Raw genomic sequence first — 24,658 nt, 5'->3', positions numbered from 1 at the left:
TTTTTTTTTTTTTTTTTTTTTTTTTTTTTTTTTTTAGGAACACTCTTGATAGGGGAAAAGGTGGGGCTCATGGAACGCTAGACGTACAGAGGATAGGTTAGACATAATCTAACTGCCAAGACCGTATTAATGTGGATCATAACGATTATTCACAGAACGCCTGCTATGTGCCTTATGGATGCTAGCATATGGCGCATCTTATGGCATCTTACCAGCCTTACTCTGAAGGGAAGATATCTTTACCTTTATTGTTTTTTTAATAAATTTATTTATTTTACTTATTTACTTTTGGCTGCGTTGGGTCTTTGTTGCTGCGTGTGGTCTTTCTCCAGTTGCGGTGAGCAGGGGCTACTCTCCGTTGCGGTGCGCGGGCTTCTCATTGCGGTGCCTTTTCTTGTTGCAGAGCGCGGGCTCTAGGCGCGCGGGCTTCAGTAGTTGTGGCATGCGTGCTCAGTAGCTGTGGGTCGCGGGCTCTAGAGCGCAGGCTCAGTAGTTGTGGCACATTGGCTTAGTGGCTCCACAGCATGTGGGATCTCCCCGGACCAGGGCTCGAACCCATGTCCCCTGCATTGGCAGGAGGATTCTTAACCACTGCACCACCAGGGAAGCCCTTTACCTTTATTTTTCATTTGAGGATATGGAGGCCCAGGAATTTGCTATTTTATTGGCAAGATATAAAATCAACATGATATTCTTAGTGAATGGTAGGTAATACTGAGAAAAGGACAGTATTTCCCTTCCTCTTAGCATTTTTCTCCCCTCTTTCTTCATTTTCCCCCCCTCTTTCTTCATTTTCCCTGGGTGACTAATTGCCCCATTAGCCTGCCCCCTCTGCCCCTTAAAATTCTTTTAAAGGGGCAAGAGGAAAGTGACTTTTTGACCATCAAAATTAGGCATTTAAAACTTTTTCTAGTTTGCTTTTCAAGTATTAGATGCTCCATAAGTCCTAGAGATATAAAAAGAGCCTTATTTGCCTTCTGACCCACAAGCAGATAAATAAAAACAAGTTTGATCTTTGGAATTCATATGGAAAGCATCTAGAATGAAGTGGGATGTTAGCTGAGTGTTTTGGGGGAAAATAGCGCATTTTATCTTTATAACTAAAAATACTTATTGGGCACTTCTAATGCCCTACACTACATCCTCTTGATTTGCCATTTACTTTAGCCCTGGCTGTAGCAACTGACTTGTGCCTGACAGTCCCTCCTGTTAGCTGTGTAGAGTATCTCTTGCTTTTTGCCCCAGCGTCTCTTCACTGCCTTGGTGTGGGACATCCATGGGAATCTGTTTACTTATATTCAACCTGGAAGTGAAAGATTATGTAAAACCCACGGTTTAACCTTTCTCTAACAGAGGATGAGCCAGTGGATAAATGTTCCCTTCCAGCTCTTACTTCTTGGGAGGACAATCTTCAAGGCTCCTTAGAAGGTCCCAGTGAGATTGAGTGTAAGTTGCCCAGAACAGGACCAACTCAAGAATGCTCTTTGGATTAGCTGTCCCTCCTTCCCTGTTTCAGTCTTCTCAGTCCCCCACGCTTCTTCTCTGGAATCACTCCTACAAATAACTAGCTGCCTGCAAGCCTAGGTCTCGGGCTCTGCTTTCTGGAGGAACTCAGGCTGGGACAACATTTATTGTAGCAAATTATAATATACAGATAAAGAAAAAGAACACTAAAACACCCATAATTCTGTTCTCTCTAGAGATCTCTTTCGGTAAGATTTGGGTGTATATTCTTCTTAATGCATACACTCTCTTTAAGAGACACCACTGGGATCATGTCATACCTACAGTTATGTATCCTGACTTTGCTATATTGTGAATAACTTTCACATAGTTAAGTTTTCTTCTCCAATGTAACTTAATAGTTGCACAGTTCTTCAATAGCTGCACAGTTTTTCATTTACTCATTCATTATTTGTAGTACTATGTGCCAGACACTGTTTTGAGCGCTGAAGACATAGCAAAGAACAAATAGATCAGGTCTCTGCTCTCATGAAGCTGACAAGCCAGTTAGGATCTTTCTCACATTCTAATGGAGCATAACTTAATTAACCAACGCCCTATTGTCAACTACTTAGATTGCTTCTGATATTTAGCACTATAAACAACGCTTCAGTGAACCTCCTTGAAGGTATTCTTTGAACTCCTCAATTTTCTTCTCTTGGATAAATTCCTAGAAGTGGAATTGCTGGAAGAAAGAGGATGTGAGTAAATGAAGGTGCTGGGATTCCCACCTAGATCCAACTCTGGCACTCAGGCTGTCAACAACCATGCTGGTGATATCACTGAATTTGAAAATAGACACACACACACACACACACACACACACACACACACACACACACGGTAACCAGAGGTGCCGCCAAGTGCTTCCTAGCTGGTTTAGATGTGTGGGCTCTATGATTCTGATAATTAATAGGTCAGGTATGGAGTAAGAAAGAGGATTAGAATCCTGGGTCTGCAAATTACCAGCTGCGTGATCTGTGGCTATTTATCTGTAAAGTGGAGACAGGAGTTCTCACTTTAAGGGTTGTTATTAAGTAAATATTTATTGAGCTCCTATTAATCACTGGCCTCCAAGCTAAGAACTGACAGTCCAGTAGGGAAGGGAGATGTTAGTAAGACATCACACAGATATAAAATTACAAATTGTGTTCTGTGCTATAAGTATGGGATGCTGTTAAGAATGAATAGCAGGGAGACCTGATTTGCGGGGGTGGGGTTTGGGAGGAGAACTGAGATATGAAAGATGTGTAAGAGTTAACCAGGTCAAGGTGGGGATAAAAGTCCCTGAGGAGCGAACAACAGATACAAAGCCCTTAGAAGTTGGTATGCTATTGTATGCCTCTTTCTTTTCAATCTCATAGCCCTCTCACTTGCAGTTCCTTCTGGAAAGATCTCTTCTGAGATCTGATCTTCTCATGGCTGGTTTCTCTCCTCATTTAGCTTTTGGTTCACATGACATATCAGACAGTCCATTCTCTGACCATCCTTCTAAAAGTAATTCTCCCATCCCCATCCCTCGCCTTGTTTTATTACCTTGTTTTAGCTTCTTCATAACGCCTCCCACGGATTCAAACGTTCATATTCGTTTGTTTGAACGCCTCCTCCTTCCCACCCTCTCACTTGAACGCAAACCCCAAGAGGGAAGAGATTATTTTTGTTGCTGCAGATTCAAATACTGAATTCTCAGCATCTGACATAGTAGTTGCTCAATGCATGTTTGAATGAAAAAACAGGGCTTGGCGCACAGTCTGCGCTTGGCAAAAGCCACAAGCGGAAAGTTGAGAAGCTGGGGCGGGGGCAGGGCACAGACCTCGGCCTGGGTTGCCGCAAGCCACAGCGCCAGGGACAGCCGGAGGGGAGCACTGGGGGCGGGGCGGGGCCGGGCAGGCTACCCGGAACCCAAGCGCGGCAGCGGCGGCGGTTTCCGGTGGCGGCGGACACTTCCCGCGGAGGGACCGTCCCGTGGCACCTGGTGGGCTGAGGGGGACGCGGCGGGCCGGGAGCGGCGGCGATGGCCGACCACAGTCTTGACGAGTTCCGCCGGCACTGGCAGGAGGAGCTGGCGCAGGCCCAGGCTCTGAGGAAGCGGCGGCGGCCCGAGGCTGCCGAACGACGGCCGTGGCGGCCCGAGGTGGTCCCTGGGCGCGGCGAGCAGCAGGCCTCGGGGTACCTGGCGCTGGCCCAGGGCCTTTTGGAGGGCGCGGGGCGGCCCCCGGCGGCGCGGGCGACCCGGGCCGAGAGGCAGGAGGCGGCGAGCCGTTCCCGCTCCCCTCCGGCCCGCGAGGCTGCCGGCGGCGGGGAGCAGCTGGTGGATCAGCTCATCCGGGACCTGGTGAGTGGCCGTCGCCTCCCGCCGAGGCACGGGCTGGCCGTCGCCCCGGTACAAATGGCCTAATGAGTTGGAAAGTAACTGTGTGCCACCGGTGTGGGGGTGGGGAAATGAGTAGAGGTACACACCCCTGTGTTTGTGCGTGCATTGAGTATCTCTGGAAGGTGTGGTTCCCAGCTGGGGGCGATTTTGTCCCCCGTTTCGGCAGTGTCTGCAGACATTTTTAGATGCCACAGTTGGGGCGGGGGTTTGTTCGCTGCAGGCGTCTAGTGGGAAGAGGCCAGAAATGCTCATGAACATTCTGCAATGCACAGGACAGCACCCACAAAAAATATCTGGTCTAAAATGTCAGCAAGTATGAGACCGAGAAATCCTGATCTAGAAGGGTTCCTAAACTTTTAACAAGGTTGCCTTTGTGGAGGAGAACTCACGACGTGGATAGGAAGGAATTTTAACTTTTGTCTATACAGTGTTTGTACAGTTCGAGTTTTTCTAACTGTTCATGTATTACTTCAGTTAAAGCAGAAAAAAAACTTTTGATAAGAACCTCCATGCTAATCATAGTGCACATTTTGTGGGGCATGAATCCCTTCCAGAATCTGGAGTAAGCTAGGAACCCTCTCTTTAAAAAAAAAAAAAAAAAAAAAAAAAGCCCCTTTTCCAAAGTTGTCACAATCAAGATCACCTGAAACACATTCATGTTTAAGAGTTGGAAAAAGGCAGCAGGTTCTAGTGACTTAAATTGGGCTCAAAGGTAGCGTCTATAGCTTCTCAATAGGGAGTAATTCTGTAATTGCTAAGCTGTTTCCAGAAGAAATGGCTTGTTCAACGTAATATGTAGTTATATTCAAATAACATTAGTAGCTATAAGATTTCACAGAGTTTCTGGTTCTGTGCTCTGCCTGTCTCTAAGGTTAGATATCAACTTTGTGTGTGTGTGTGTGTTATAAGCATTCTCATTTAATGTGTTAATTCTTACATGTGAAAATTCATATTGACATGCGTGCTTGTGTAAGAAGCGGGTCGTCACTGAAGAAGTCTGACATGTAAAAATTAAATTTGTCAATGCCTTGGGAAGGTGACTTAGCACCTGATAAGTCGTTCAGGCTAGTCCAGATCTACACACAAGTTATCCCCATAAAAGTAAACTTGTAGGCTGAGGCAAGACCAGCTTTGGGGGTAAAGAGAAACAGGAATGTGGATGATTAGGACAAAGGCACATTTGGGGCCTCGCAAATCCTCCCCACTGAATGTGGCATTGTATTCAGGAGTCACAACAATCCTGGGAGGTAGGTATTGTCAGTCTCATTTTACAAATGAGGAAATGCAGGTTTTCTGTAATTTGCCCAGGGTTACCCAGCTGCAAGTTCTTGGGATTGAATTTGGATTCAGATCTGTTGGACTTTAAATTTCACCAGGTAGGAGTTCCCTAAACTTGACTTGCTGTAACAGTCACGTTAAGCCTTATTAAAATATAGGTTCTGGCCCTTCCCAGCCCTGCTGCATCAGTTTCCAGAGGAGGGGCCCAGAAACCTGGTGATTGGGATGATCAGGTGTGTTTGAGACATTGTTCTCAGCTGTACAGCTTATTTTGGTTTGAGGTCTGGATTCCCTAGTCTTTCTAGTCCTAACATTCCTGAGGCACAGGCGTTGATATCAAAAATAGTGGAGCCCTAACTGAAGTATCCTAAAAATGGAAGCGGCCTGCCTGCTGGAGGATCCAAGGGACTTCAGAATGTTTCATTTATAGTTAGAAAAAGCCTGCCCTGGAGTATATGCCCTTGATCCCTTCTGCTCCCTTTGGAATCACCACATTAGGCTCTGCTAGGCTCTAGGCTACTGTGAGGAGCATCCACATTTTGGGGCACCGCTAGTGGTTTTGTTTTTTTGTTTGTTTTTTGTACTTAGCAATCATCAGTAACACTGCTATAAATAAAAAATAAAGTAATCATAATTCATTGCGTGCTTACTTGTTTGTCTCCTGGGTATTGTCTTGTCAGGGTTTAGAGACGTTGTCTTCTTCAGTTCTCCCAATGGCCCTCACCAGTGGACAGCATTAGCCCCATATGACAGATGAGGTTTAGGAAAGTAATTGTTTTAAGGGACCCACCCAGTATCTTCAGTCTGAGAAATGATGGCAGCCTTTATAGAAAAGGTATTTCAGGGGTTGTAAGTCCCAAAGCCCACAGAGGGCAGGGAGGAAATGCAAATGAGTGAAGTAGGCTACATGTTACTCATTTGATCCTTTTTTTCCTAGTTCATCAGGTGTTGTGTCTTCAGATTCCAGCCATACTTTTGTAATAATTTGTTTCATAATGGCTACCGTTCTTTTTGTCACATTAAGCAGTAAACATAACGGTGTAGATATTGTCTTCACAATACCCCTAAAGAAAAATACTTAACCATTTTTTCTTGAAGCACAGCCCTCCTCTTGGTCTTGTTTCCCCACTTTTTAAAAATTAAAAAGGCAACCTCTGTTGAAGTGTACCAACCATAAATGTACATCTTGATGTATTTCCAAGAGTATACACACGAATGTAAACAGCACCCAGGTTACAGAACAGCATTACCAGCTTTTCAGAACCCTTATGTGTGCCATTCCACCCAAGGGTAACCAGTCACCTGACTTCTAACGTCTTATTTTAATTTTACCTGATTTTGAACTATATAAGTAGAATCATACAACACATACTTTTGGGTTCTTGTGCCCAGCATTATGTATGAGATTTATCCCTATGAATATGCCACATCTTACTAATTCTACTGTTGATGGGCATTATTATTTTTTTTTATTTTTTATTTTTTGCTGTACGCGGGCCTCTCACTGTTGTGGCCTCTCCCGTTGCGGAGCACAGGCTCCGGACGCGCAGGCTCAGCAGCCATGGCTCACGGGCCCAGCCGCTCCGCGGCATGTGGGATCTTCCCGGACTGGGGCACGAACCCACGTTCCTTGTATCCGCAGGCAGACTCTCAACCACTGCGCCACCAGGGAAGCCCTGATGGGCATTATTGATAACTAGTTTGTTAATAGCCAGTTTGGGGCTGTCAGGAATAGTGCTGCTGTGAACATTTTGTACATCTTTTGGAACATATGTACACACTCTTCTTGGGTATTTGCTTAGGAGTGGAATTGCTGGGTTACAAGATATGTGTATGTTCAGCCTTAGTAGATAATGACCGTTTTCCAAAGTGGTTGTACTTTTTTTTTCACTTTTCATAGTAACTGGAGTATGTGGAATATAGTATTTCACTTTCTTCTTTGCCATAAATATACCACCACCCAACTGAGACGACATATGGCAACTGAACGTGACCCTAGCATGGATGAGATGATAGTGACGAATTGGAAAATGTTAAGCTGTGGCTGGGCTAAAAGCGAGAGCCTCTGCCCAGGTCAGCTGCTTGTTGCCGTGTAGGAATGTGGTCCTGGTGTTGCAGAGTCTTTTTTCCCCCCAAATTGCGATTATGTAATTTTATGTGGGCTCTATCAGTTTTTGCTACCAAAAAACCCCCAAAACTTTGGTTTAAGACAACCAAGATTTATTTAGCTCACCATCTTGCAGAGTGACAGTTGAGCTGGGCGTGAGTGGGCTCATGTACCTGTCTGAGGTTAACTCCTGTCAGCGAGGCAGGTCCACTTCTGGTTGTGTGTGTGTCTGGATTATGTGTCTCATCTTCCAGCACGTTAGTCCTGGGTGGACCTTACCAGAGTTATGAGAGCAGCAAAAAGGCAAGTCCCAACGCCCAAGTGCTTTTGAAGTCTCTGCCTAGGTCATGTTTGTTATTGTCTCATTGACCAATGCAATTCATATGGCCTCACCCAGAGTCAGATACCCAAATGCTTGAACACAGAGAGGCATGAACAAATTAGGGGGCTAGTTAATATAACTATCTACCACAAAAACTCTTCCCGCTTTTAGTTTTTGTTAACATATGTACACGATTGAAAACGACGCCTCTCCTTCGACTAGATTTGCCTTGGGCCATGAGTTTGTGATCTTTGCCTTATGTCTTCCCAAGAATCCTTTGATCTGTGGGTGACTCCTGAAAAGGAAAATTTAGTTCATTTGGGACTCCCCAGAAACTCTGACAGGCTCATCCAGTTGACATGAAAGGGAAATAAAAAGCCGGTACCATCTCCTAACAGCCCCTCTCCCCTTTTTTCCCCACCTTTGGAGCACTCTGTTATACCAGCACATCCTGTTGTATTTTTGGTGCAGTCTCTTTCACTTCAGTTTTCAGTATCATCACTAGAGCAAGAACAACTAGTACGTTAGCAGTCAGGCGTGACATTGCCTCTTGATGGGTACATGAACAGCGTCACCTTACAGTGTCACATGGCCGGGTACAGGCAAGACCTTTGATGGACAAGCCCAGCTGAAACGAAAACTTAGAAACGACTCCCATTAAGCCTCATCTTCTCTTGTGAAGCTTTTAGTAATAGTGCTTAGAAACCATCTGTTTCAGGCGGTGAGTTAGGGACACCTAAATTGTCTTCTTGGTATATGGTTGCGTTAGTGAAAGAAATGATACAGCCCTGCATAGAATTTTAGAGGCAGTAGGCACTTTGTCTTTTTTGTCTTTTTTCCCTTTCTCAGTAAATTCAGGCTTCTCACAGATAGTGGAGTATAATTGCAAGTATGCTGCTGCTTTCTTCACTGTGGTGGTTATGAAATCCAGTTGCTCGGTCCCGTCTCTATTTAGGTGATGTGTCAGGACTCTGGGCTGCAAGCAGTCAGCACCCAACTCAAACTGGCTTTAAAAAAACCAAACTGGAATCTGTTGATTCATGTAACTGAAAATTCCAGGTGTGGTCCTTCTTCTGGGTGGTTTTATGATGTAACTAGAAGTCTCTCCATCTCTCTTTTATTTGTCCTCCCCCCACCCCAGTTTTCCTGAGATATAATTGACATAGAGCACTAACAGGTACAGCACGGTAACTTGACATATGTATATGTTACAAGATGATTACCACAGTAAGTTTAGTTAACATCAGTTACCTCAATAGTTACAAAATTTTTTTTCTCTGTAGAAATCTCTCCATCTCTCAGTCCTGCTTTCCTTTTGTTGGCTTTATTCATAGCCTTGGCTTTATTCATAGCCTTGGCTTTATCCCAATTTGGGATAAAACGGCTGCCAGCAACTCCAGTCTTATATTCTGTCAGCTTATCAACCCGGGGGAAAGAGAGCATCTGTTTTATGCAGCAGAAGTTATGAACTTAAATTCCCATTGATCCAGACTGGGTCATGGAGCCATCCTCAAACCAGTCACTGACGCAAATTGGCCAGGCTCATATCCACTGCCCACTCCTGAAGATAAGAGTGGGGTCAGCCCCACCTAAGCCATGTTGACCAAGAGTGGGGTGGTTTCCTAAAAGAAAAGAGGGGATGGATGTTGGGCAGAAACGACAGATGACCACTTTAAGTGGGTCACTGTTTGAAGCGGCACTAACTGTAGCAATGTAGGTGTTTTCTGTTCATCCAACACATTTATGGATCACCTGGGTGCTGGGGAATCAGTAGTAAGCAGAATGGACACAGTCGCTGACCTCAGAAGCCCAGTCTTGCTTCTTTTAACTGAAAGGGTAACATTAATGGAGCAGGCTGGTTTTGGTTACAAGTCCAGGCTCAGAATCGGGTGGACCTGAGTTCAGGTGCAGTCTCTGCTGCTGACTTGTTGTCTGACCTTGGGCAGGTCACTTACCCTGCCTTACTTATCAAATGAGGACCAGGCTAGTATGATCTTGTGTAGAGGCTGGGACATTCTTAGCGCACCAAGCTGGCTTACAATAAGTAGACAGTAAATGAAAGCTGGTGCTGTTATTATCATTAGTATTGCAGAAGAGTTCATTATACTGTCTCACTTCCTCTCTGCTAAAGCTCTTCCCTGGTGAGCCTCTTGCTTCAGGCCGCCCCCTGGAATCCCTGGAGGACTGCGTCTCTTGTCTTCCTCTTGTAACCCCGCCTATGGTACTCAGTGCAGTGGGGGCCCCGTTGGCATGTGTGGAATTGAAATAGCATGGGCAGAGCTGCTGCTTCCAGCAACAGCCTCATAAGGAGGCTCTGTGATGGTTAGAACCCCTGTGAACATTCAGAGTGTTAGGATTTGGGTTTTCAGGCCTGATGAAAGTTTTAATACTGTCGGCCAGTATTTATTGCTCACTTTGTCAATATTTAATTTGTCAGAGCCTACATCTATGTTGTCAGCAGGTCAATTTGATGACTTGACGTTCCTCTTTTTTTTAAAGTTAGAAACAAGTAGGGGAACTGACTGATACAAAGTGAGAAGGCATCCGAGTCAAATGTGAACTCACGCACTGGCTTACCTGGAGTGACTTTCCTTCCTCTTTCTGTCCTTCGCCTTCCTTCCTTTTAAGGCTTAACTTGATTCTTGTTCCTATGTTAACTCTCCCCTGATCCCTCCAGCCCAAGGTTCTCTGCCTTTTCCTTTACTGCAACTAAAACGTTTTCTTGTCAGTGCCATGTATTTTTTTCCTGTTACGAGTGAGCACATGTCTACTTGGACATGTTTTGTAATGGTCTCTGTGTACACTAGAACAACTTGTAACTTAGGACGTCTGTTTGTTGAAAGGTTCTGCTGCTTGAAGCAGCCTGGGCTCCATTCATTCTCTCCTCAAGGACTCATTAGGTGGCTTCCTGGTACCAGGTACTCTTCTAGGCACTGAGGCTACAGCAGTGAACAAGTCAGAAAAAATTCATGCTCTTATAAAGCCCACATTCTGGGCAAGAGGGAGATGGACAATGAACAAATAATTGTCAGGTAATAGACGCCCTGGAGAAGAAGAAAGCAGGTGGAAGGGACAGTGTGTATGTGTTGGGGATAGTGCTAGCCAAGAGGCCTTCCTAGGAAGGTCATGCTTATGGAAGAGGTGAAGGAGCAAGTGTGCAGAGATTTGGGCTGGGGGGGGCATTCTAGGCAGAGACTGGCAAGTGCAAAGGTTCTGTGGTGGCCAGGGCCAGCTGGCCTCATGGGCACGTGTGACCTGTGTGGTCACATAGGGCCCCAGGCTTAGAAGCACCCTGTGCTTGGTTTAATGCTCTGTTGTTGCCATCTTGACATTCTTAATATTAAACAAGGGGCCCCGCATTTCCATTTTCCACTGGGCTCTACAAATTATATAGCCAATTTTGATGGTACGAATGTGTTTGGAGTGTTTGGGACCCTTGACGTGAAACTCTTCCCACAAACAAACCATACCCACACAGGCCCCTCTGGGACCGGAAGCTTTTGATAAGGGAGCTCCCCCTCCCCCTCCCCTGCTGACTTCTTTCTGGAGAGAAAAACTGTATCCGACTAAAAGGGGGCTTGGCTTTGAAAGCACAGGTCGTGTGTCCTCTGCCTCCCTAGCTTTCTCCACTGCCCAGCCTCCTGGGGTCGCCCCAGCCCTCGCTGCCCAATCGTTTAGATTGCTCTCTGTGTCCACCCCTTGCCAGAGTGCCCAGGGGAATCATACCAGTAGGTGGTGAATGATAATGGCTCTTGAAGTTGGGAAGCCCATTAAAAAAAATCAAATCCCATGGACGTTTAACGTGCATCTACTGTATGCAGTGCAATGTACCTGTTAGATATTGTAGGGTTAAAGTTCAGCTATATCATCCATGTATGCTGTCAACAAAAATTTATTGAATACCTTTTGCTCTTTCTCATAGCGAGGCAAGGGATTAGGTTAAATGTTAAAAGTTGGCTTTTTGTGGACTACTTGGGAGCTTAACCACTCTTTACAGCATTGTTGCTTCGGAGAAGTGATTTCCAGGTTCTAAATAGCTGGCTTCCTGATGAACTTGGGAATACCTTGGGGGGCTATCTCTATTGCCTTTTGTAGACTCCAGTTTTTATTCCATTTTATGTGACAGTGATTTAGCTCTATAAAAGATTTTAGCTCTTTGGGTGTTGATATCATTTCTTATACATTTGCTAACAGTACCTCCCTCCCCCCAGCACCTGGCATGGACCTGAATTCAGATAGTGTTTTGAACATAAAACACCTTATCTTACAAGTGTATTGTTTTTCTTTGTGAAACATGGTTATTGTAAAAATATTGAGGAAATTCAGAAGAATAGGAAGACAAAAACAAAAATCTCTTGTAATGTTATTGCTCAGTGGCTACAGCTGTTAACATTTTGGTGGACTTTTGTCATTTTTTTTTGTATAAATAAGAACGTGTTTTGAGACACATTTGGGAATGTAAATGAATGGCTGTTTATCTTGACAGTGTTTCAGACCTTTTTTCCCCCTAATCAACTAATTTTATTTTTCTCAAAGAAAATGCGGGTGAAACTGGAACTCATCTGTTCCTTCTGATGGAGATTGTGTGCGTCTACTCCTTAGCAGTATGTAGAAAGTTGAGATAAATTCATGTAGAAAACAGGCTCCTTTCAGTGACAGATTCAGCAGAAATGCTATGTATCTATTGTTTGAACTCAGGTGCTTTTCTTAGTTTCTTAAAACACCATCTAGAGAGATCTTTCCTGTTGTTTGCCCTGGAGATTACACTGGGAACAAACTTTAAGTCAATTTCTTCACTTTTTACTGATTTGGCTCTTAGTAATTATCCCTCCTTCTACTAAACAAGAGAAGACAGATTAAATTTCTAACAGTAAGGCACAAAACCAGTCCATTTACAGACTTAGTCTTACATTAGCACATAAGAGTACAAATCAGCCTCCCTGGGGATGGATCTATTTGCAATTTCTCTTAGCGTTTTTTGGAGTAAGTCCAGTAGACTTTGGGAAAATCTAGTATTCACTGACTTTGAATTAACAAAGTAACATGACCCCTTTGTGGTGGCTTTTTTTGTTTTTTGTTTTTTTTTTTGGCTTGATTGGGAAAGGATTGATTCTTAAGTCTTTTGGTAAGTTAGGGTTGTGGTTCTCAACTTTTGGTTTGTATGAGGATTCCTGAGGAAGAGTTGCTTGAGCCCCATCCCTGGGAATTTGGGATATTAGGTCTGAGGGAGACCCTGGGCTTTTGGTTTAAAACACACACACACACACACACACAACTCCACAGATGATTTTGATGTATAATACAGGACAAGAGTCACCAATATTGGAGAGAGAATCAATATCTCAACCATTAAAAAAAAAAATTAAAACGCAAGTTGTATGTTGTCCAAAGGGTGTCCTTCTTTAAATTTGAAGGAATGTTAATACTTTAAATTTACTGGTCTTCTGTATGGTCTTCTGTAGCATAAATTTGTCCATTCTAAATTATTCTCTAAACATTGTAGTCATACTGACTTTTTAATAGTACGACCACGTTTCCTATATTTCAAGTGTCTCTTTTCTCCTTGGAATATCTTAGTTTCTGAACTGCCAACTTGTCCGTTTCCATATTTAAGTTACTGTAGATATAGTTGGTTAATGTGGCCCATAACTTTTAGGGTGGCTGTATGCTTCAAAATAGCCTAGATGGAAGTCTGATAGCACCTTTTATTATTTTGTATTTTTCTTCTATTTAGAGACTGCAGTTAAATTCTTTTTAACATCTTTACTGGAGTATAATTGCTAAACATAGGGGGCACGTCACGAATTTGCGTGTCATCCTTGCGCGGGGGCCGTGCTAATCCTCTGTATCGTTCCAGTTTTAGTATACGTGCTGCTGAAGCGCCGACAGCACCTTGTAGGTGGCAGGGTGTTTCTCTGCACACTAGTAGCAAGTAGTAGTAGTTTTTTTTTTAATTTTGTGAACCAGGGTAGTACCAAATGGGAGTGCTGAGGACCTTCTTGCTGCTGCTATTAAGGTATATGTGGTTACTGGGCTGCAGCCTCTGTCCAGGATGTGGCTCCACATCCTTGTCAAATTATGCTGTACCTATAAAAGAATTGGATTTTTAACCACAGGATCAAGCATGCTGGTGACTCTCAGTCTTGTGTAAGGTGTTCCCCAAGTGATATGTTACTAATAATAAGAGAGAGAAGTTTATGAGTGATTTACTTAACCCTGAAGCTGCTCTAGTTTGTTTTTCGGTATAATAACATCACTCTAACTTACCTGCATTCCACTGTTGCCTCCTTAGTAGAAAGGGAAGTAGGTTACCTAATGTCTCTGGAGTCGTGCATAAGAGCCCTTGTGAATGTGCTGATCACAGGACTATTTGGGAATACAGATTAGAATTTCCGTGAAACAGGCTCTGAGATAGAGATTTGCATGCAGGTGGTTTCATGGGTTGGCCTTTCTGAGGGGTCCCACATAGAGGTCTTTATATTCAGCTGTTGAGTAGTCATTGGAGGCACACTGCCCTCGAGGAGGGAGTGTAACCTGGAATGAGGCAGCTTTTTGGCCAAGGGCAGTGCCTGGGAAGGGACACAGCTATGAGCCAGTGGCAGGCAGCATTCTGGGCATCTGGGGGGAAGGTGTCATGGATCCAGAGGGGGAACCTGAGTGACCCACCACAGCCTCCACTACAAGAGCCAATGAAAGAATGTCTTGCCAGAAGGATGCTAAGGGTGCAACATGAAACTTCAGCATTTGGTCTCCTGACCTTGTGGGTCTACATATTTCTTAAGATGTGGAGATGTGGACCTTCCTTTAGTATGCTGGTTTCTTTTTTTTTTCCTGCCATTCCCAGCCAGTGGTAGCAACAGGGAAGTTCATTTACATAAGAGTCTGGGACTTGATCTGTTTGGGATTGACTATCATTTTGGAGTTTAGATGCAATTCTAAGAGCACAGTGATTTTTTTTTTCCCACTCTTCACACCTTTTATTTTACTATTATTTTAAACATTTATTGGAGTATAATTGCTTTACATTGTTGTGTTAGTTGCTGCTGTATAACAAAGTGAATCAGCTATATGTATACATATATCCCCGTATCCCCTCCCTTTTGTGTCTCCCTCCCACCCTCCCTATCCCACCCCTCTAGGTGGTCACAAAGCACTGAGCTGATCTCCCTGTGCTATGCAGCTGCTTCCCACTAGCTATCTGTTTTACATTTGGTAGTGTATATATGTCCATGCCATTCTGTCGCTTCGTCCCAGCTTACCCTTCCCCTCCCCGTGTCCTTAAGTCCACTCTCTACGTCTGCTTCTTTATTCCTATCCTGCCCCTAAGTTCTTCAGAACCTTTTTTTTTTTTTAAGATTCCATATATATGTGTTAGCATACGGTATTTGTTTTTCTCTTTCTCTTACTTCACTCTGTATGACAGATTCTAGGTCCATCCACCTCACTACAAATAACTCAAATTCGTTTCTTTTTATGGCTGAGTAATATTCCATTGTATATATGTGCCACATCTTCTTTATCCATTCATCTGTCAGTGGACGTTTAGGTTGCTTCCATGTCCTGGCTATTGTAAATAGTGCTGCAGTGAACATTGTGGTACATGACTCTTTGAATTATGGTTTTCTCAGGATGTATGCCCTATAGTGGGATTGCTGGGTCATATGGTAGTTCTATTTTTAGTTTTTGAAGGAACCACCATACTGTTCTCCATAGTGGTGGTATCCATTTACATTTCCACCAACAGTGTAGGAGAGTTCCCTTTGCTAAGAGCACAGTGATTTAAAAAAAAAGTTTGGCTTTGTGATGTTGGTGTTTACATAATTATAATTCAGTGCTTTGAAGCAGTTGTTGCTCTCCAGAACTTATAAATGATCAAGAACAATAACACCGTGTGTTAGCAGTGAGACCAGCATGGAGTCTCTGACTGTTGGTGTGGGAGCCCTAATACCCCGGACTGGTCATTCACACCCTGCTGGCTACCTCCTTCTCATCCTCTGTGCACTAGAGCAGATCTGTCTGTAGTTATTACTGTGGTATAACCTTTTAAAATTGATGATTCTTTTTTTAAAGCCCTCTTGGAAAAGCCCTTGTTGTGTGGATACTTTCAGTATTCATACTTCTGAATGACAGCTTCTGCTGTACCATCCCCTTTCCACTGTCGTCGACTATCATGTGCTTATCTCGTGACAAGGGGAGACAACTTTCTGTGTAAACAACAAGCTGACGTGGGGGCTACGCGGAATGTGGACCTAGTCAAAAGTATGTGTTGAAGGAAAAAAGGGACCTGGAATGCCACTCAAGGAAAGAAAATAGTACTCTTAGCAATCAGTTATTGCATGCTGAGCCTGGGTACTTGTGCCAGGCCCTTTCCATGCATTATTTCATTTTATTCTCATAACTGCCCCATGAATAACTTATTAGGTGTGTTAATATCTGTTTCATAGATGAGGAAGCTAAGAATCAGATGCATTTAGCCTGGTCTCGTGGCTAGTCAGATGCAGAACTAGGATGATCAGTTGGAATCTGTGCTCTAACCCTCCATGCTCTGCTGCATCCCAGAGGTCATGGGGGCTGGCATGAAGGAGGATGGTGGCAGAGTTTGGAGTATGCTAAGGCAGAGGCGGTATTTTCTAGGATGAGAATAGAGAACTGGCCAACTGAACAGGCAAAAGGGAGAAGGCACCTGCCACCAGAATTGTGACTTTTCTGCACCAGCAAAACTAAAAACAGAGATGACTTCTCATGCTTCATCGCAGTAGTGTCAAGTACAGACATCAGTTTATAGGGAGTCCCGAAGGGACCAATTGAAGAAAGCAATGCCTCTGGCAGCGGGGAGGAAAAAAAAAAAAGCTAATTATGAGTTCAGTTTGCATGAGTGCAGACTTTTCTTTGCCTTTATTCTGCTTGTATGAGGATAGGGAACATTTTTCTCTTGTTTCTTTACTGAGTGGATAAGGTAGACTTCTCCACCTCACCATAGTCAAAAAATCCAAAAGAGAAAGCAGAAGGAAGTCCAGGGCTGTGAAGGATAGTCTTGTACCGTGTGCAGCTGTCCTCGATTCCCTCCATAGTTATGATAAGGAGTCTCAAGTTGGATCTGGGCATAGAGAAACTGATGCCTCTCTCTCTTGATGAGTAAAGTTGATTAGCTGTAGGAGGGGACCTAGCATGACATTAGACAAATGACTTTCCATTATTTTTTTAGGCAAGGACCCCTTTGTCTTCCAATTACACTTGCAGATTTTTTTCTGTTGTTTTCTGTAAAGCCAACACTTCTGTCCTGATTTAACATGCCGTTCCTTCTTTACCCGCCGAGAACTGTCGACTCTTCCTCTTTTTTCCTCTAGAGATCCTTCTTGGCCTTCGTGCTTAGCCTTGCGCTGTTTTTGCAGTTGAATACATTACCTCCTTATGCCCTGGATTATCTTCTGGCCCTGAGACTCCTAGATGAATGGAAACATGATTCCAGAAAAATCTTCACCCTGAATCGTGGTAGGGTTTGAGTCGGTGCTCACACTCCCTTAAAAATGCTGAGACTCTTTTCATGCAGCCTTGCAATATACAACTGTTGTATTTGAGTGGTGGATTAATAATTTGCTTGCTCACACACAAAAAAAATAATAATTTGCTTGCAACCAGTAAGTCACCGAGGTCAGCCAAAGCTTATTAAACATGAATTTTATTAAGCGAGTTTTGTTGGGATGCAGAGCTCTGCTTTCCCCTGCTTTACAGGAGCACACACCAAAGTGAGCTTTGGCAGGTGGAGTCGGGAACAGGCGGAGGGATCCATGTGCACACTTGGCCTTTTTTCTGTTTCACCCTCGTATTTCTTTGTGCTACCAGGATCGTCATGACAGCCTTATCTCTCAAAGAAAGCCTGTTACCTCATCCCTAATTGCTTATCCAAAGGCAGGCGAGCTCTAATTTCTCCACATTAATAAATGACACCGAAGAAGAACTGCTCTGTTTGCACTGGCTCACTCAGATTAAGCAGCACAAGCCCCCGGGTGCATTAGGAAACTTTGTGCTTCTCCTGTGGACACGGGGAGACGGACTCACCTTACTCAAGAGCAGCACTTCATTTGTTTACTTTTTGCTCACATTCACAGCCCTATCCCCCTCTTCCTGATGAAAACACTGCAGTGACCTAGGTCAGCATTTATTCACTGTGGGCATTCACCCCCCTCCAAGTTGGGGGCTAGTAGCAGTTGTCCTGGAAGGACCAGTGGCCTCCCTGATTCCAAGGCTCTTTCATGACTGCCTACCACTCACCTTTCCTTAGAAGCTGAGAGGTTTTCCACAAACCTTTGCATTGATTCCTGTGGCACACCCCAGGTTGTGAGATGGCACCCCTGCTTCTCCTTTTTGAAGCATTACGGGAAATGGTCTTGTGGAGTTCATAAGTGAATGTAAGGAGGGTAAGCTTGTGGGGGTCGGAGAATTGAGAGTAGCTGTCAAGCTCTGAATTAGTTCTATGACTGTGCTCTGCAGAATAGTGAGAACGCTTTGCTCCTCCGGGAATCAGCATCATCTCTCTTGTCACCACTTAAGGCTATTGCTGGTCATTTAAAGGGCCTATAAATATGAACATTTTCATATCTCAGAATCTTAAGCTTGTTTCTTTTCTTTTTTCCTCCTCAGAATGAAATGGATGACGTGCCCTTCTTTGATATCCAACTGCCTTACGAGTTGGCAATCAATATATTTCAGTATCTGGACAGAAAAGAACTAGGAAGGTGTGCGCAGGTAAGCTGTCATTAATGGATGGTCAGGATTTACCTACATGTGTAATTCAAGTATGGGAAGCTCTTCTATAGCAGAAATTTACTTTACAGAATGACAAACTTTAAAGAAATACTGAGTTGGATAGCAGCTTTACTTGAAGGAAAGCAACCTTGAACATAAAGGATTATGTTCCATATCACCGTGTCATGTTTATCTTTTTGTGACCGTCTGTCCCAGAGCTGTGTTCCTCCTGCAGTCTGAGTTATGGCTGACCTGTGGCAGCGTGCTCAAGGCTGACAAGGTTGTACTTGCCTTTACTGAGATCGCCAGACCTGTTAATGTCCTCACCGTTTCTAATGCAAAGATGCAAGGCCTTGGTTCAGTCACGCCAGTCGTTAGGTTGGGAGCTGAGGGTCAGCCAGGGACAAAACAGTGAAGTCATGTTCCACTGTATGATCCAAATTACCCTTCAAACACCAGAATTCCACTCAGTGAGGCGAGAGGCATGTGAGAGCTGAGATCCACCGAGGGAACTGCAGATCGGCGTCACCCATCTCATGCCTACTCTGGGGCACGTGCCCATGGCGTGGAATGGTGGGAGATACAGTCTAGGCTGGACTTTATTGTGTGCACGAATCACAGGGGATCTTGATAAAATGCTAATTCGGATTCGGGAGGTCTGGGGTGTGGCCCAATGATCTGCATTTCTACCAGGTGATGCCAAGTGTGGCTTTGGCCGTGCTTTAAGAGGCAAGCATTTATATCATATCATCATCAAGCATTTATATATCATCAAGCATTTATATCATATCATCAAGCATTTATATCATATCATCAAGCATTTATATCATATCATCATCAAGCATTTATATCATATCATCAAGCATTTATATCATATCATCAAGCATTTATATCATATCATCAGGCATTTATATCATATCATCAGGCATTTATATCATATCATCAAGCATTTATATCATATCATCATCAAGTATTATTATCATATCATCATCAAGCATTTATATAATATCATCAAGCATTTATATCATATCATCAAGCATTTATATCATATCCTCAAGCATTTATATCATATCATCAAGCATTTATATCATATCATCAAGCATTTATATCATATCATCATCAAGCATTTATATCATATCATCATCAAGCATTTATATCATATCATCAAGCATTTATATCATATCATCAAGCATTTATATCATATCATCAAGCATTTATATCAATCATTAAAGCATTATATCATTAGTCTGTTATTCTCTTCCTTTTGAAGAAGAATGTCTAATTTCTCATAAGTTAAATGTGTATGTGATTGACCATTTGGCTTTTCATGGACAACTGTGTTCCCAGAAGGCACTGGAGTATCCATTGCCAAAGAAGTAATTTGTTTAGTGGTTACTGTTCCCCATCCCTGAATCCTATAATGCATTTGATACAAGTTTCTGTACCTTCAGGAGAAAGAGTTTGGTGAAATTGAGTGGTAGGAGAACTATACAATAAAAATCCGAAACACCACCATGAATATGCAGGTAAAAATATTAAGGCAGTTTGAGGGTGGTGAAAACTGTAGACAGACTCTAGAGCTGTCTAACTCCATGGCAGTTCAGTGAAATGACACAAAATACAGGACAATTTAGAGAGTTTCTGGTTTTACTTTATTCCCCTATTATGGTTTTACCCTATTGTGAAGCATTTTGCTTAATCAAAACTATTTTTCTACTTAAATATGAATTTGAGAAAGTGTTCAGTATTTTTGATTGCCACAGCATCAGTTAAGGGGGGGATTGGCAAATATTTTTTGATGCAGGGTGTGGAAATCTTTCGGAAGAAACTATGCAGAGGCTAAATTCACAAAATAAAAATGTTTGAAGTGTAAACCATGCTCAGAGCCTATTGACTGCGTTAAGTAAGAGTACCTACATTGTCTTCTTCTTTGCCTTGGAAGTTGGATTTGTTATATTCTAACTTTACACATTGGCCCTGTTCCCAAGAGTTGAAAACAAGGGTGTAGCTAAACGAGTCCAGCTCCTGGATTTCAGCCTGATGCTGTTAGCCAAAGTCTTGGAACAGGGTCTATCTAATAGCTAGCTTTCCACAAAGTCAGCCTTGGATGATAAAATCTTCATTCTTGATAGGGAGCTGCTGTTCAAGGAATCATTTCTTTTTACGTTGCTTTTGCTCTCCTGCTTTGTAGAGGGCCATGTGGCTTTCACATCTGCTGGTTTTCTCATCCAAAGAGTTTATCAGTGAAAGATAGGATCTGGTGGAAGAAGAAATCCCCCTTTTGGTGGGGCTGCATTCCAGGGTAGATTGGTTATGCTGGTGAGATGATTCTGCAGGTGTGAACAGTTTAATTTGCAACACAGTAGTCCAATTGTGCTCCAGAATTCTTCCCTCTTGGGCCAGTTGGATTTGGGTTTTTGTGGTTGAACCTAATTTTTAGAGCACATGTATAAGATTAGAAAATATACTTAAACAGAACCCCTGAGGTGGCTCTGATCTTCTAAGCCAGGATTTTTTTCGTAGAGCTTTTGCACAAAGGTGACGATGGATGGCCAGTAGTTTGTGACTTGGCTTTGTTTTTTTCAAGCATTAAAAGAAAACCACAAAGTAATAAAAATAAGTAGCATTTTCATTTGTTTCTCGTGGTGTTTTTATTTTTGAAACAGGAAAAGGGCCTTCTGTTGAATGGAATGTCCTGCTGCTTTATGATTTTATTTTAGAGGGGGCTCGCTGTCTCCGTCTCGCTCTTTCTCTCTGGTTCTCTTTTAATCTAGCCGCCTTGGGATTTCAGTGAAAGTGGTTGGGCCAGTTATGTGGAATTGGCACCATAAACTATATGTGTGCCCTTGGAGAAAACCTGTTTGCTTAGATCCTTATGCCAAATTGGTAACTGACTAACAGTAAGGAACCCTGATTGGGGCGGGCTTCTGAGATTTCATTATGCCACAGACTGTACTGGGGAATTGACTTGGCTCTTGACTTTGTCTCCTTTCTGCATCCCCTCTCTTTTCTGCTTTGTGAGGCTTTACGCTTCAAAACTAAAGCCCCCTTACGTTAGTTTGTGGTCCTGTGTACCCTGAATGCTGACCTTCCTAGCTCCTTGGTATCCATACTTGTCCCTCGAGGGATTTAGTATCTCTGTGGGAGAGTATCATGCTGGGATGTCTCAAACAGTGTGGGTTTTAGTAAGCAGTTATGCTTGGGGCAGTTCATTGAGCAGTTTATCATTTCGCTACTTAGAATTTTTTGTTCTTTTGTGTGTGTGTGTGTCCACAGGATTTCCAAACACTTTAAAGGGTAATATTTTAAAATGGACAACAATGACAAAATTGTCGATTTCAAAATTACAAAATTGTTTGGTTTTTATGAGAAAAGTGAGTGTGCTGTTATATTACAACATGAGTAATTCTGAGGAGTAAAGGTTTTTAAGTATTTGCCAATGTTCATTTAAAAAACTTTAAAAGTAATTAAAAATTCATAAGTTGCAAAAAATAGTGCAGAGAAGTTCTGTGTACCCTTCCCCCAGTTTCCTCCATTGGTAATGTCTTGCAGACTGTAGCCCAATATCAAAACCAGGAATTGACATTTGCAAAGTCCATGGAGCTTACTCAGATTTCACCAGTTTAATACACACTTATTTGTGTATTTAAGTCTACGCAGTTTTATCACGTGTGTAGATTTGAGTGACCACAGGGTCAAGATACAGAATTTTCATCACAAGAGTCCTGCTACTCTTTTATAGCCATGCCCTTCCCTAACCCCTGGCAACCTCGAATTTGTTCTCCATCTCTATAACTTTATTTTTTCATTTTCAGTTTTAGCATATATTTTAGTTATGTGTATTTCCTAATGTGTAAGTTTAGAAATAGAGCTGCAAAGGCAACAGGGCCATGATTTTCAAGTAAAAGGTAGAAAAACATCCTTGAAGAATGTAATAAAGAAAAAGAAGGAAGATGGGAGAGGTTAAAAACTTAAGATTTATGTTAAAATTGGCAAGCAAGAAGTAGGTGTTACCAAAATAAATAAGGAGCTCTGGAACTAAAGCCCAGTGTATTAGATTATGATATTTCAAGTTTCAAGGCAAATGTGATCTTATGATCGTCCCATATGTCCAAATAGGACAAACTAAAATTTGAGTTTTTCTAGCTACAGATCTTAATGACATTTTTAAAGGTTGGAAATTTAGAGCCAAGTGTGCCTGGTTGATTTTCAGAGCAGAAATTATTCTGAGGACCTGTAGTTGCTGGCAGGGTTCCCTTAGTTCTTAATTTCCACTTTGCCCCTAGACTTCTGTCAGGGAGACATGTGCATGCCTGACACCCAGGCATCCACAGGAGTTTCCTTTTAATTCCCCAGGTTGCAGTGGCTGCTCCCTCTAAAAGGGGTTAGGGAGAACCAAAGCAACTCCAGAAAAAAAGATGGGGAACTAGATGAAACAAGAATGGCAAAATATTGATAGTCATTTGAACAGAGTGGGGGTGACTTATTACGCTGTTCACTTTACTTTTGTGTGGTTGAAAATTTTTCATATTAAAACGTAAAAGAGGAAAAAAATCAGAAAGCCAGAGATTATATTTGAATAAGAAAGTCAAAGCCTTCTGAGAGCAGCACATGCCAGGAGCTGACCTTTGAAAATAAAAACAATCCAGTTTTTTCATAAGTTTTGAATTTTATTTTATTTTTTATACAGCAGGTTCTTATCTATTTTATACATATTAGTGTATACATGTCAATCCCAACCTCCCAATTCATCACACCACCACCACCCCCCGCCACCGCTTTTCCCCCTTGGTGTCCATACATTTGTTCTCTACATCTGTGTCTCTATTTGTGCCTTGCAGACTGGTTCATCTGTACCATTTTTCTAGGTTCCACATATATGCGTTAATATGCGATATTTGTTTTTCTATTTCTGACTTACTTCACTCTGTATGACAGTCTCTAGATCCATCCATGTCTCTACAAATGATCCAATTTCATTCCTTTCTATGGCTGAGTAACATTCCATTGTATATATGTACCACATCTTCTTTATCCATTTGTCTGTCGATGGGCATTTAGGTTGCATCCATGCATGACCTGGCTATTGTAAATAGTGCTGCAGTGAACACTGGGGTGTGTGTGTCTTGAATTATGGTTTTCTCTGGGTATATACCCAGCAATCCAGTTTTTTTAGGTGTTGAACTTAAAAAAAAAAAATTGGACTTCTCATTTGGTTATTTACAGAGGGCCTACTGTGTGCCATGTACCATTCTAGACGGTGAACGAAACATAAAAACCCCTGCCTTTTGGAAAGATTTACATTATGTTCAGTAAATATATCATTAAATATAGAATATATCTGATGGTGGTAAGTGCTATGGAGAAAAATGAGACACAGAGATGATGTTGGGGGTTGCATCATCTGGGATGGCCAGGGAAGACTTCATAGAGAAGGTGACCTTTCAGCAGAGACCTGAAGGAGGGAAGAAGGAAGCTGGGCTGGTCTCTGGCAGAGGGGAATAGCAGGTGCAGAGGCTTTGAGGTGAGTGTACCTGTTGTGTGAGGAACAGCAGGAAGGTCAGACTGGCTAGGCTGTGGCAACTGAGTAATGGCCTCCCTGAGATGTTCATGCCCTAATCCTCAGGCCTGTGACTACGTTATCTTTTATGGTAAAAAGACCTTTGCAGATGTAAGTTAAGGATCTCCACATGGAGTGATCTTGGATTATCCAGGTGGGTTCATTGTGACTATAGAGCTCCTTAGAGGGAGGCAGGAGGTCAGAGAGGAGAGGAGATGCTATGTTGCTGGCTTTGAAAATGGAGGAAGGGGCTGCAAGCCAAGGAATGTACGTGGCCCCTCAAAGCTGGAAAAGGTAAAGAAACAGATCGTCCCCTGAAGCCTCCAGGAGGAATGCAACCCTGCTGCCAACACCTTGATTTTATTTTATTTTATTTTTTGGCCACACTGTGCAGCTTATGGGGTCTTAGTTCCCCGACCTGGGATTGAACCCGTGCCTCCTGCAGCGGAAACGTGGACCGCGAGGGAGTTCCCCCAACACCTTGATTTTAGACTTCTGGCCCCCAGAACTGTAAGAGAATAAATGTGTGTCATTTAAAGCCATAAGTTTGTGATAAGTTGTTAGAATATCAATAGGAAACTAACACAGGGATGTAGTGAGCAGACAGGGCTAAGAGAAGGAGAGATGGTCCAAATTCAAAAGGCACTTAATCTGTTAACAGAACTGGAACTTTTATTCTGAATGAGATGGGAAGCCATTGAAGTGTTTTAATCAGAGGATTGACAAGGTCTGACTTATATGTTAAAAGGGATCATTTTCCCTGCCATG

General features: G+C 42.9%; 1 protein-coding gene and 1 pseudogene across 1 annotated transcript in view; one reads left to right on the top strand and one right to left on the bottom strand.

Annotated features, from left to right (window-relative positions):
• Nucleotides 1-3,446: 3,446 nt before the first annotated feature.
• Nucleotides 3,447-24,658, top strand: part of FBXW8 (F-box and WD repeat domain containing 8) — a 116,667-nt gene continuing 95,455 nt past the window's right edge. Inside the window, exons 1-2 of the mRNA XM_024758565.1 lie at nucleotides 3,447-3,838; nucleotides 18,226-18,330. Coding sequence (XP_024614333.1) covers nucleotides 3,518-3,838; nucleotides 18,226-18,330 — 426 coding nt within the window. The 5' untranslated portion in view covers nucleotides 3,447-3,517. The remainder of the gene's footprint in view (nucleotides 3,839-18,225; nucleotides 18,331-24,658) is intronic.
• LOC112408861 (uncharacterized) lies at nucleotides 13,367-13,467 on the bottom strand (annotated as a pseudogene).

The sequence above is a fragment of the Neophocaena asiaeorientalis genome, unplaced genomic scaffold (genome assembly GCF_003031525.2).
Source record: "Neophocaena asiaeorientalis asiaeorientalis breed wild unplaced genomic scaffold, Neophocaena_asiaeorientalis_V1.1 scaffold77, whole genome shotgun sequence".
Classification (NCBI taxonomy): Eukaryota; Metazoa; Chordata; class Mammalia; order Artiodactyla; family Phocoenidae; genus Neophocaena; species Neophocaena asiaeorientalis.
The sequence above is the reverse complement of the archived record's forward strand: the minus strand, read 5'-3'. Positions and strand labels throughout refer to the sequence as shown.